The sequence below is a fragment of the Gopherus evgoodei genome, chromosome 4 (assembly GCF_007399415.2).
Source record: "Gopherus evgoodei ecotype Sinaloan lineage chromosome 4, rGopEvg1_v1.p, whole genome shotgun sequence".
In the NCBI taxonomy this organism is placed as follows: Eukaryota; Metazoa; Chordata; order Testudines; family Testudinidae; genus Gopherus; species Gopherus evgoodei.
In genome coordinates, this window is record NC_044325.1 from 103,601,262 (window position 1) to 103,615,310 (window position 14,049).

Sequence of the window (14,049 nt, forward strand, 5' to 3'; positions counted from 1 at the left end):
TATATATTTTCTATCTTTTTAAAAATGTCTATTTTTAGTGTCCTGAACATTGGAAGTGAATATCAGTTTATTGTTGGAGCTATAATCTCTTATACTAACAGTCTTTTCAGCTGGGTTATTAAATGATGCTCTCCTTGATAGTGTTGTTTGGAATCTTCTGGGTTATAGGTTAGAATGTTGTTTGGAGGAATAGATAACAAATGGGACCTGAATGTGGGCTTGCATTCCTTATGTACCAACCTCCCATGAAGGAAGGGACACATTTGGTTCTTGTTTGTTCCCTTACTCTCTCAGCTGGAAGTGCGAGAGGAAACCAGTAGCAACAAGGATCTCAAAGTTCAATGCGGTGAAGAAGAGTTCCGGGTTTACCAGCTGAACATTCAAATCCGAGAAGTTTTTGCCAACCGTTTTACGCAGATGTTCGCAGACTATGAAGTATTTGTCATTCAGCCGAGTCAGGACAAGGAGTCTTGGTTTACCAATAGGGAGCAGATGCAGAACTTTGATAAAGTAAGTTTGAAAAGAAGTGCAAAACTGAGTCATGTTTGTTTAAATAATTACTAATCAAACCTGAAAGTACAAGTTATTAGAAGCGGTCAGAAAATGTGGGTGGGGTGGAGTGAAGAAGGAATGTTGTGAACATTTGAATTTCTTCACTGAAACCTTCCAATCAGTTGTAAAAGAGATGCACATTATACAAATGATGACATTTATGTTTGAAGATATTCTAGTGCTTGTGGTGGAGAACAAAATTATGTAGATGACAATAAGCTACCCCGCAGGCATCCCGTAAGGCTCAGATCCCGAGACCCCTCCATGCTGCAATGTCTGCACAGCTGTTTTTAGAGCAGTAGCATGAGCTTGTGTCTGTCGACCTGGGCTTGGAGGCTCGCTGCCATGGGCTGTGAAGACAGCTTCTGGGACAGATTCAAGCTTCTGGGATGGATCCAACCATAAGCGCTGACACTGTGTGTGCTCTGGGGCTGGAGCACCAGCAGGGAAAAATTGGTGGGTGCTCTGCACCCACTGGCAGCCAAGCTCCCCGCCCCGCCAGCTCCCCTCCACCTCCTCCCCTGAACGCACCACATCCCCGCTTCTCCTCTCAGTGCTTTCCACTGTGAAACAGCTGTTTCACAGGGGCACAAGCTGTGGGAGGGAATGGGAACGTGGTATACTCTGTGGAGGAGGTTGAGAAGAGGTAGGGCCGGGGTGGGGATTTGGGGAAGTAGTCCAATAGGGACAGGGAGGGGACAGAATTGGGGTGGGGACTTTGGGGAAGGGGTTAGAATGCGGGTGGGACAGAGGCGTGGCTGGAGGGGTCGAGCACCCACCGGCTCCAGGAGAAGTTGGTGTCTATGGATCCAACATCCAGTGAAGTCAGTGAAAAGACTCCAATTGACTTCAGTGGGCTTTGAATCAGACCACAAGTACATAATGTGTGTATTCAGTATTGGTTTTGCCACTGGGGGAGCTTAGCTGAGCTAAAATCTCAAAATGTTGGGTTTTTCTAAAGTCCTTTGTATTTTTTTGTTTATAAATGAAATGCTAAAAATAGATGACTTCCAGGCAAACTAAAAAAGTTTGCTTAGTATATTTTTCAAGATGGAGTCAGCATGCATAGTAAAATGGAACATTGTCTGCAAAAACCCTCCCAAACCCCTAAAACAGAAGGCTTTGGATCTCTCTAAAACTCTTCAGTATGTGCTTGGTTAGAAATACTTTCACTTTAACGATATACAGAACTATAACAAGGCATTGTATAGACTTTATATAGTCTCTTGTCTCTGTTTGTTCACTAGGCATCTTTCTTGTCAGACCAGCCTGAACCTTACTTGCCTTTTCTCTCAAGATTTCTGGAAACACAGATGTTTGCATCTTTTATTGACAATAAGATTATGTGCCATGACGAAGATGACAAAGACCCAGTTTTGAGAGTGTTCGATTCTAGAGTAGATAAAATTAGACTGTTAAATGTTAGGACACCAACTCTGCGCACATCTATGTATCAAAAGTGCACTACCATTGATGAGGCAGGTAAGAGTAACAAGAACATTTCTTTCAGATGTAAGGAGCTATAGCTGTTCTCACTAGCACTTCCAAAGTTAGACTACTTGTTCAAATAAGATATTTTACCAGCCATAACATGAATTGAAGTGTCTTAGTGTTTCAAAAATAAATGAGAAGAGCTGGAAATTGAGGCTCTGGTGGAGAAATAAATTCTATGCTGGAAAGGGCAATGCGAGAACCTGAGACAGTGAGCTAACTCTATGTGAGATATCTGTAAAGGGAAATTCAGTTCAGCTCTCCTCTTCACCTGCCTGAGAGTGGGATGTTCCAGATAAGATGAGCATCTCACTGCCATTGGTAGCAGTCCTTGGATACAGTATGGTCTCGTACATAAGCCTCCCTGTTCAGATATTGGTCAATATGGGGATTCCCCTATCCCCTTATATTACAGATTTGTTGGGGTTTTTTTTTTAGTATATATGGTAACGTAAAAAAGGAAGGTTATCTGCAATGCTTAGAGTGGTTTGAAAAAAGTGTGTGTATGGAGAGGTGTCTTTCGTAATCTGAGAGCAGCAGCTTTGGTAAGGCAGTGCTTACAGTGCACCTCTCAGTGTCCCAGCTTGATTAAAACTTCCCTTCTCACACACCACCCCAACACTTAGGACACTGGTTATCTGTGAAGTTACGTGCTTAAGAAATATCTCCTTCCTCTCTCTCTTTTTTTTTTTTTTTTAACTTTCAGAGAAAGCTATTGAATTAAGGCTTGTAAAAATAGATCACACTGCGGTCCACCCACACTTATTAGATATGAAGATTGGACAAGGGAAGTATGAACTTGGGTTTTTCCCCAAGCTTCAGTCTGACGTACTCTCCATAGGACCAGCAAGCAACAAGTGAGTATGCAAACATTATTGTGCATTATGAAGTGACATTGGATCTTGTTGAGATCTAAAGCATAAGACCAAATTTGAGATGTCAAAATGCATATTTAATCACTTTTAAATGAGAAATGCCTGAATAACACCTTAGAATGTGGTGGACTCTTAAGGATCCTTTTAGTAACAAAGTGAAGCAAGGAGGCCAATATTGCAATGGGGACAGAGTTAAGATTTTTGAGTGACTTTAATTGATACTGGTTAAAAGAGAGAGTCCTGTGCCAGAGGTCAGTTGAGAGCTAATGGCTTAAAATAAGGGACAATCTCATAAAAAGTGGGAGGAAAGAGGAAGAAGAGGTTAGTAGCTGCAGAGGTGACTAAGAAGCCTTAAAAGTGGAAACTAGAAACCAAGTGCACAAGATTGTGTTTTTGTTTTTTCCCTAAGAACATAATTCTTCCAGACAGATTTCATTTTCAAACCATTACAGGTTCGCTGCTTACAAAGAGATGCTAAACACAGTCTGTACTTGTGTGTGCTTGCAGTTAACCTGGGTTTGGCACTGGTTCTGGCACGTCTGTTGCCAGTGATTATTTTTTGTAATTTGGACAAGCCCTATTAACAATCCAAGATGGAAACCTTTGCTCCTGCTTTTCTCTCCTCTTCAGCTGACTCTTGATATCTAATGAATAATCTTGTTTGATCTGTAGATGGACAAAGAGAAACGCTCCTGCGCAGTGGAGGCGGAAAGACAGACAAAAACAACACACAGAGCACCTGCGTCTTGACAATGATCAGAGAGAGGTGAAAACTGTTCAGTTACTGTATAATATCATTTTTCATTATAGAAATCACACTATCTTCTCTACAGAATGTCAGATCAGTTATTCCACAGTAAACCTCCGCTGTTCCTTACTCTGACCTTTCAAAAATAAAGAGCAGATTCTCAGCCAGGGTAAAATGTCATAGCTCCATTGATGTTAAAGGAGCTATGCCAGTGAGGATCTGTCCCATGAGTATGAAACCAATGGTAAAAAATGGTGACTGGGCTACGTCTTCACTACCCACCATATCAGCGGGTAGCAATCTATTGCTCGGGGATCAATATATCACGTCTCATCTAGATGCAATATATCAATCCCCGAACGCTCTTATATCGATACTGGAACTCCACCAACCCGAATGGAGTTGCGGAGTTGACATGGGAAGCCGCGGACATCGATCCCGCGCCCTGAGGACGGTGAGTAATTCGATCTTAGATACTTTGACTTCAGCTACGTTATTCACGTAGCTGAAGTTGCGTATCTGAGATCAATTTCCCCCCGTAGTGTAGACCAGCCCTAAGTTGCAGTGTTTTAAATGTGGCAAAAGTCAGATACCAGTATGCTGTTAGACATGCACTGTCTGATTTGAGTATTGGGCTGCGTTTGAAGGCTGCATTGTTCAAAGTGCTGATTTTCGGCTATAAGCATACTATGGATGCTATCTGCTTTGTGAGGATTCAGAATAGTTGCCCTTTTGTAAAAAGTGGTGTTCCTTTGATAGGTACACTTCTGTGTTTTGAGGAGGGGGCCTAGCTAGAAAGGAAGAAACTCCAAGAATCCCTATGTGAACCTTTTTAAAATGACATTAGTTGGGTCCTATGATGCCAGCTACTTTGCAATTACTTAAGCAAGAACAAAATGTTAGTTCTCTGAACTTCCATTGTACAAAAAAGTGTAGTATGAGAACCATTTTTCTGATGTTCGGATTTCTTTTTAAAAAATTTGAATTGATATGTGCTTATATATAAACAAAAAATAAAGCTTTGGGATACATTATTTTATGTTTGGGTGAAGAATCTTTTAACTTTGTTCTTTTTAAAGTTTATACTAAGATGCTTGCAGGAAATGTTTTAAAAAATATATTTTCTTCATTCATTCCATTGTTATATGTGAACAATGATATAAAAGGTTAAACTGCATTTTCAGTTATAAACCCTATTTTCCAGGATTTTGTGACTTGGTTGTAAAAATTGGTTGTAGTCATCTCTTTTGTAATCATATTTAAAAAAGAAAAAGAGGTTTGTGCACTTTTAAATTCTACAAATAAGTAACATTTACTGCTTTCACATGCTCTTTATGGCGCTGTGTCTCAACAACATCTTCCATTTAGGAGAAGAAAGAGAAAGTGAGTAGTAGTTAGTCCATAATCTGACAGTCTTTTTGACAAATATGTTGATAGCAGATGTGAACCGTTGAGGTATCAAAGTGTAATTATACATGTAAAAAGTGACTTTCCATTTTCCAAGAAGTTTTTTTAACAAAAGCTGAATATACTTAGCAAATGGTTAATTATCGGAGAGCAGCTACCTTAGTATGTGAGGTAAATAATATATCTTATGAACCATATTGCAGAAATATGGAGCTATTCTGGTCTGTAGGGTTAACTCGTTTTAGATATTTATTTAGAGTGGTACCAAAATCTATTGGGAACATTATATCCATGGGGAACCCCATCCCCATAATTCAAGATTTTCCCCATTAGTCTGTAACAGTTGAAAGGGAGTAATTTTGAGTGTAGGAGTGAAAATCCTTGTGATTGGTAGGCAGGGATTGGTAAAAATAAAAATTAAATTGGTGGTCTGAGGCAATTGTCTAGAAAGAAACTTTGAAGTTGAGATTTGACAACTGTTAAAACTCTTGTGAAATTTTGTCACAAGTATGCAGTAAAGGACATAGTTCATTTTAATTCTTTTTTTAATCTCATCACAATTATAGTGTTAAAATGATTTTTTTTGCTCTTTCCTTTATTTAAACTTTCATTATTTACAGGTTTTATATTGTATATTTATTTATTGGTCTGAGCTGTAAATGGCATTGAGTTCTGTCTTAATTGTTATCTTTTCTGTTTTTGCATGCACGCTTTTATTCATATCTGCTTACCGTACTTTTGCTTAATATGGGCTGTCTGATTGTTTGCTACAAACCTCTCCTGCCAGCATCTGGATTTTTCCTTGCCAGAGCTTCATTTGCAATCATATTTAGACTGGGACCAGCATGATTGGCCTTTCAGACCCTCTATAAAATCTGTGTCAGAGCTTTACCTGGTATGTCATATGTACAGCATGACCTGTAGTCATGGCATCAAAGATGCATAGTTAAATGTATGTATTTCATAGTTGTTTAGACTGTTTCAGAAGGCTGATAAAGTGGGGGAGGGGTTGGTAAAAGGTGAACACTTCATTCATTATGATGTAGCAAGAGTAGGATTTCAGTCAATCACAATCCAGAACAATCAAATGCTGCCCTCTCAAGTGTCACTGAAATACATATTGATCCATCAGAATGCGGCAACAATAGTAGCACAGATCTTTCAAACCTTCATGAGTCAAGGAAATCATTTTCCTCTAAAATGTTGATTGTTCTTTTTTTAGATCTGTAATATTGGAGCCTATTCATAATAAACTGCTGCTTCAGTTATCACACTCCTTAGCTTAGCTTCTGTCTTTAATCAGCCGACAGAGCCATTTAGAGTATGCATATATTGCAATTAGACGCCTGCAGCTGGCCTGTGCTAGCTGGCTCGGGCTTGGGCTTGGGCTAATTAATTGCCATGTAGATGTTCAGGCTCAGGCAGGCTGTACTCTGGGACCTTCCCTCAGTGCAGCCCGAGGCCAAATGTCTATAGGTAAACAGCCCCTTAGCCCAAGCCAGCTGGCACGGGCCAGCTGCAGGTGTCTAATTGCAGTGTACATGTACCTTTAGTGTCACCCTTGCTGCTCCTCCACAAGCGTCATTACTTACCTGCAAAATAATCGCATTTGGAAGGACTGTTTCACTTTGACAGTAATATCAAGTATGTATAGCTATAATTACAAGACTTTTTTAGAGGAGAAAAAGGAAACACTCTCTGTAGTAGTGGAGGGAGAAATTAAAGCTATGCATCCAAACAGTTTTGTGTTGTGTTAATCAAAGGCCCAACTGCATCCTGATGCTAGCTGGACAGTTTATATGAGATCTTAACTCAGTTAACTAATGTAGTAAATGTCTTTATCCTTGATAAAGGAGCATTCTTTTGAAAGGTGGTGTGATCTTTTTCCCTCTGGGCATGGCGGCAGCAAAGACAGGTTGTTTGACACTGATTCATAGCTACTGTATACCATTTTGTCACTTTTGTTTTGGGGTTTGTTTGTTTTTTCTATCCTTGAACAGAAGTATATCCAAGAAGCCAGGAATCTGGGCAGCACCATTCGTCAGCCTAAGCTGTCTAACCTCTCTCCATCGGTAATTGCACAAACAAACTGGAAATTTGTTGAAGGCTTACTGAAGGAATGCCGAAATAAGGTAATGTAGAGAAAATGACTTCTCATTCCCACACGTTGCTGGGCTACAGTTAGTAAAATTAAACTCACCTTTTATATGTACACATACACATGCTCGCTCGCTCGCTCGCTCTCTCAGATGTATGCATAATCTGAAACTGGTCTACGCTGTCCCTTTTGGGGATTGTATGTCCCTTTAATAAATAAATGGATGTGTTTTTAGTTATCCTGAAAAGATTGGAGACTTTTCATATTAGGAGACCTACTATAAAAACATAAAATTATAGAAGTAAGAAAGATCAGATGCTCTGGTAGGTCTCTGTTTTCCTGCCAGTCTAGCATTGTTCCCAGCCATACATTTTCTAGTGTATTGTCCAGTCTAGTTTTGAATGCTTCATTGTGAGAATATTTTTGAAATGTCCTACAAGAGAGAAAGTGTGATCTGCAGTGAGAGATTAGGGGAAATGGATACATCCATAGAGAAAGATGGCAAAGGAAGCATGTGATAATGTCAGTGCTTAGGAGGTCATAACATAAAAAGGGTGAGGACTTTACAAAGGTGGTTAAGGACAGTGTATAAAGAAGCGATAGTTTGAAACTACAAATAGAAAATGTAATTTGATTTATTAGGAATTATTTCTAGCTGCTGTTGTGTTGATTATACGTGCCCTATGAATAACAGCAGTGAGGCCACTTAGACAATGGAATAATTTTGCACTGGGCATTACTGAGAGGATAACTTGGTAATACCAGGTCACTGAGGAACCATTATTGGAGAGGTTCAAAAGCAGACTATGGTAGATAAAACAGATTAATATAATGCACTGTTACATCAAATGGATTAGATACCTAGAGCTGAAAAGTGATGCCTATCTTCTAGGATGTGGCAGGATTATGGTAGTTCCCAAAGTCAGTCTGAAGCAGATAATGAAAATTAAAGATGGCTTTACTCTGCAGAGTGACTGTGTAAAAACGGCACTTCTTTTTTATTCACTAGTTCTGTCCCTTTCGAATATTTGGTCATCTATTGCTTTTTTTTTTTTAACTGCTTTTTAATTCACTAGCAGTGGAGAGGGATTGCACTGGACTCTATTTTATCTTTTGTATCATCAACATACTTGTTAATAAGAGCCAGATTGTGGACCCTTAGTCATGAATAAAAATTTAGTTAATTACTGTGCTCAGTTAGTCTGATCCACAGTCTGTTGAAATCCATGGAAAACCTCCCACTGATTTCAGTGGGTTTTGGATCAGGCCTATTCTTCCACTGACTGCAATGGAACTATTTATAGAATATGGTACTGCTCTTTGTGATAGACTGTCCCTAAATTCCGTTCATTTACACCTGTGTAAACCCTTGGAAGAAAATAGTTGCCTAAGTAACGCTGAAGACATAAGTCAAAGACCATGGAGTTGCCCGGGTGTAAATGAGGGCCTAATTTGGTTTGCAGAACGTGATTACTTGCAAAGGTGCATGAGCTAGAAAAGAAACTGCTGGAGTCTCAGATCTCTGAACAAGTTTTTCATAGGAGGTATTTTCAAAAGCACTTATTTGAATTGGAAGCATAAAACTCACTGACTTTTAAAGTGGGATTGTCAGTGTGATTAAGCGATTTATGTACTTTTGAAAATCCCACTCTCAATATTTTTATGATTGAACTGAGATTGATACATAAATCATTGAGAGGCAATAACTATGGATGCTTATATTTTATAACTGCATATAAAATACTTAGCCTTTACATAGACTTTATCATCTCTAACTCACTCAAAGCCCTGTCAAACATGGCTAAATTATTATGTCTTTATAGATAGGCAGATTGAGGAAGTGAGAAATTTAAGTGACTTTCCCACAGTTGCACACTAAATCTGTGACAGACCCAGAAGCAGAAACCAGGAGAGCTGGGTTCTAATGTTCTATCCACAAGGCTACACACTTGGCAGCTAGTACATATTCTAAAGTGCAACCTCTCGTATAATTCTGTTCTAGCCTATTGCAATGAATAAATTATCCATTGCAAGGATTACCTCATTATTTATGGCTGTCATAGAGCCCTCAGCACAATGGGGCCCTGATCCTGACTGGCGACTTTGGAAGCTACCGTAGTTCAAACATTTAATAATAAACCTATTTAAAAACCTGTTCATGAGGACAACTTCATACAGATATTGTTAGAATGGTTAAGCAAATCTGTTACAAGAATACATTTTTACTCTGATGTGGCTGCCACCTGGCTGGATGAATGTGAATCGTCTTCGTCTGCTGAAAATGCTCTGCTTGTGCCTCTATCTCTGCATCCACCAGCAGCAGGCTCATTCTGACCCCTCCCTACCACTGCTATAGCAGACAGAGCTGCCATTATTGGGCCATAGCAGGGGCAGGGTGGATGTGAACTGCACACCCTTACAGCAGCCACCTGCAGACTCCAGGGACAAGTAGGACAGATTCCATGTCCTCTTGGATATCCTGGAAATGGTTCCTCTTGGAAAAACATCATTCAGATGGAGGCTCACAGGAACAGCATGATGGCGGCAGGGTATTCCCAAGTGTCTCTCACCTTCACCCAGTGGAGACATAGCCTGGATAAACAGGACCATTCCTGTTTATCACAGAGAGTCCTTACACCTTCCTTCCTCAGTGAGAGGGCTCCCTGGCTACCTTCTCTATTTTAGGACCTTGCCACAGCTAGAGGGCAGGAAAAGCCTCATTCTTCACTGTTTCCATCTCAGATAGGGATCTTTCTGAAGAGAACAAGCTAGTATTGAATCTCGATTAGTTTGCTAGTCCCTGTCCCCCTTGCTACTGCTCAGGAATCCCCAGGAGGGACACTCCAGAGTAATAGGATTACTTAAAAAAAAAAAAAAAACTCTGGAAAAAAAAACTCTGGAAAAAACAGTCTTGGAGAATGAGGTAGGACTTTCCATGTCACTCCAAGGCACCTCCTTAGAACTGATTCTGCCTGTTGACACCTCTGGTAAGGAAGGGGTTAGACTTGGGATATACCTACCGTGCTCCTGAATCTCTTCAGATTCTGCAGGCCAGCCCTGACTTCCATGACGTCTGGCTGTTCCACTCAAAGGTATGCTCAGTGCTGATTACCCATTCTAAGCTCTTGGACCAGTCTCTGGAGGCCACATCTGTCCCTCTGCCTAACTCAACTAGATAAAAAGATGGAAGAGGTTATCAGGTGATCAGTACTGGTGATTCCACGTAATTGTGGACTATTGGTGAAATAAGAGAAATATCTTTCTGCACTAGCTGCCAAGGGTACAGTATAAACCTAATTGTATTATCACTCAGTTATTATTGTAAAGGAATTTAATACTGTGAAGGATCATAGCGGTTCCTGGTGAATAAGAATAACTTTCTTTTTGCCTTCTTCTTTTCAAGACCAAGAGGATGCTGGTTGAAAAAATGGGCCGAGAAGCTGTGGAACTAGGTCATGGTGAGGTGAACATCACAGGTGTAGAAGAGAATACTTTAATAGCCAGTCTTTGTGATCTCTTAGAAAGGATATGGAGTCATGGTTTACAGGTCAAACAGGTAAATAATGGTATTTCATAGAATTTACAACTTTAAAGCCATTTTTCCACTGTTTCTTTTTTAATTTATTTTTTTTCAATTCTATTCTATGCTCTTAAAATCCAACAATTTTGGCACTGAGCTAATCCCCCTGCTCAAAGTATAGTACACAATTATACTCTCAGGGATGACTTTCTGAATGCCTGCTTACTATTTTATTTGTCTGTTTTATAGAATGATAGTTTTATCTATTTCCATTTTTTATTTCTCTTATTGTAGCTGTGCAGATTTACGAGGTTGCAGTTTGTGGTGCTGTTAGTTGACTATCAAGTGTGGGGATTTGTCCTCAAGCAGGAAAACTAAACTCCCTTTGTCCTCTTGTTTTGCTGTTCTTACTAGGCATGGTACTTATTTAGAGATGGTCAATTGAAGTTTATAAGGCCTCTAGCTAGCCACTTTCCTTGAGCAGGGGGTTGGACTAGATGACCTCCTGAGGTCCCTTCCAACCCTGGTATTCTATGATTACAGAGCTCCAGCTGTTTGGGCTCTCCTGTGAGAGTAGACAGTGTGGGAGGTGTTGTTTCTTCCTCTTTTCCCCTGTGTGTGTGGGGAGGGAGAAAGGGACTTGGATGATGATTTGTTTAAGCATTTTGCAGAGTAAATACGTTTTAATCCAGGCATCTCTAATCCAATTGCTCTGTCCTCTGCATCCATGCCGCCATTGCCTAAATTGCTCTCATTCATACTAAACAGTAGTTTCTATGTGAAGGTATATCGTCTGCCTCATCCCTTCCCCTCTGTATACTACTTAGGATAGAAGCTGTACTACTTTCATCCTAGAAGACAGGCGATCAGTATACTCTGCTTCAACTCAGATTTGGGCATTTCAGACAACCAGGCGGCCAACCCCACATAAGGTTAATGTTTTGATTGATTGCAGATGTTGGCAAATAGTGCTGAACAGTCTGTTGTGGGTAGAATATAGAGGCCTGACGAAGGAAGTTACAGTGATCTAACACTGTGATCCAAAGTAAAAAGCACTACAACTCTGACATGCACTCTGGCCTCTATTAAAATTGTGAAAGTTTGCTATTTATAAATTGATTCGTCCAATAATGAGCCAATTCCTTCTCAGCAGACCATAGTAATGAAGATGGCTTCCCTCCCCCACCCCATGCTTTTGCTTGTTTCCTTGCTGATGGCATCAGTTTCATTCACATAGTTACCAACTGGTTTTTTTCATGTGCTGTTAAACGCTACCTCGTCAACTGACCAAAGCCCACCTCCTGCCTCAACTGATCCAGTATGATCATGCAATGTAGGATCTAGTGATCTTGTCAGTCTCGTCCAGCCTAAGTGTATGTGAAGACCTTGATTTTTTCCCCTCCTTCCCTTGTGCTGTCTCCTTCTCCTCTTTATACTTGTAACTTGCATCATCATTACTCTCTTTTAACTCTCCAAATAGTAATGTGCTGGTAAAAGAAACAGGCAGATACAAACAGTACAATTCTTCTCAGTGCTCACTGGTATTGCAGTTTCCGTAGTTTGTAGAGGCCTTTGCTTATTTGCCTTCTTCAGAGGTGTTCCAGCACTGAAAGCATATGCCGTCCTCGGCAGTGCTGTACTGAGCTGTACTGGTTTCCACAGTGGACCTTCCAGATTCACTACTGAGAAATCGGACTTCTGTGGGGGGCACTTTTTGTAATGTTCTCAGGAAACACATTTTTGAAAGAGGATTTCCTTGCATCGTCATAACTGAGACATATGCTGCTTTATATTTTAGAAACATACCACCATAATTTGTGTGGGAATAATACCTTGGAGTAAATCTCTTGTAGATCTGTATATTAGAGACACTAATTCTCCCTTGCAGAAGTGAACAAGTTGGGCTAGATTTTTAAAGCTGACTTCTTTTTCTTTTTACACCTGCAGAATTCACCCCTCAATTATTTGCACCCTGAACCAGCTGTTTAGATGTTTTAAATGACGTCAGTAGTGCCTGCTCACTGCAGGTGCAAATAAGTAACCCCCAATAAAGCCAAGATTTGACAGCCCTTACAAACCCCTCTTTTTGAACAACAACATCCTTATAAATATGCAAAAAACTTTCTAGTCTACTCATTAGCAGAAACATGTGATTCTCAATCCTTACTGGGATTCCCAATTAAGTGTTAGTTTCCTAAAGGAATCTGTTACAAATCATTTACTGAGGAAGTGATCCAATCATGTACTGGATAGTCCCTGTTCGGTTATTGGTGCCTTCTGTGACTTCAGTAGCATTTAATTATCATCACAAATAGCTTTAGGGTGAACCTGAGAATCTGTTTTGTGTGAGTCAGTGGTAATCTCACCATCTCACCTTTTAGGGTTTCCTGACCCTTTTTAGAAAGGCAGCATATGACTAAAGATATATATTTTCTCTTTGCTTACAATGTCCTAATACTGCATTCTGAATGCTGTCCTTTAAAGTTTCTTTACTATCTATAAAAACAGCTTCAAACTTTATTTGAAATTCTTTATTTTCCTGCATGTGGAGTGGGTTTTTTTTTTGTTTTTTTTTTTTAAACATTTTGTAATGAGGCCTTTTGCTCTCTTTGCTAGAGGAACTTGGAAAATCTTTTGGAGGACCTGAAAAAATAGCTCTCAAACCCATGCCATCAGCTTGGGTAGACTGTTGTAGACTCAGGGCTGGGCTACACTGAGAAGTTCCAGTGGCATAACTACATTTCTCAGGGATGTGAAAAATCTACACCCCTGCGAGACATATCTATGTCAACCTAGCCCTGGTGTAGAGCAGTAGGTTGATGAAATAATCTTCCTTTAACCTAGCTATTGTTTCTTGGGGCAGTTGGTTAACTACAGTGATGGAAGGGGTTCTCCCATTGCTATAGTGAGTGTGTACACTGAATCGCTATGGCAGTGCAACTGCAGCTGTGCCATTGCAGCGTTTTGAGTGTAGACATAGTTGAAGAGTCTGCTCTGTCTACCCTATCTGATTGGTCTCTTCCCCATTCAATGAGTGGACACCTACAAACTCAGGTTGCAGGGTCATGGGACATCAGTTTGTAGTACGCATCACTTTGTAGTATGTATTTTGATCACGTCTTGATAAACAATGAGAAGTGATGCTTAGCTGATTTTTTTAGGTACCAGAATCTGTAGGTCCCCAGCTAGTTTCTTACTTGAAAAAAAAATTTACACTAAGAGCAGATATGCAGGACAGTTTTACAAATCATTTACACTTTTCCTTTTGTTCTACTGTCCTTTTTTCAGCTGTTTACTCCTATCTCTTTTTTGTCTTGTTTTTTTTTTTTTAATAATGATATTGATAGGGAAAACAAAA

The 14,049-nt window shown here is 39.9% G+C and overlaps 1 protein-coding gene across 1 annotated transcript in view; it reads left to right on the forward strand.

The window, feature by feature from the left end:
* Positions 1-14,049, forward strand: part of DENND5A (DENN domain containing 5A) — a 111,648-nt gene that overhangs the window by 69,725 nt on the left and 27,874 nt on the right. The window contains 6 exon segments of the mRNA XM_030560403.1: positions 295-510; positions 1,800-2,034; positions 2,750-2,900; positions 3,591-3,684; positions 7,074-7,205; positions 10,575-10,727. Coding sequence (XP_030416263.1) covers positions 295-510; positions 1,800-2,034; positions 2,750-2,900; positions 3,591-3,684; positions 7,074-7,205; positions 10,575-10,727 — 981 coding nt within the window.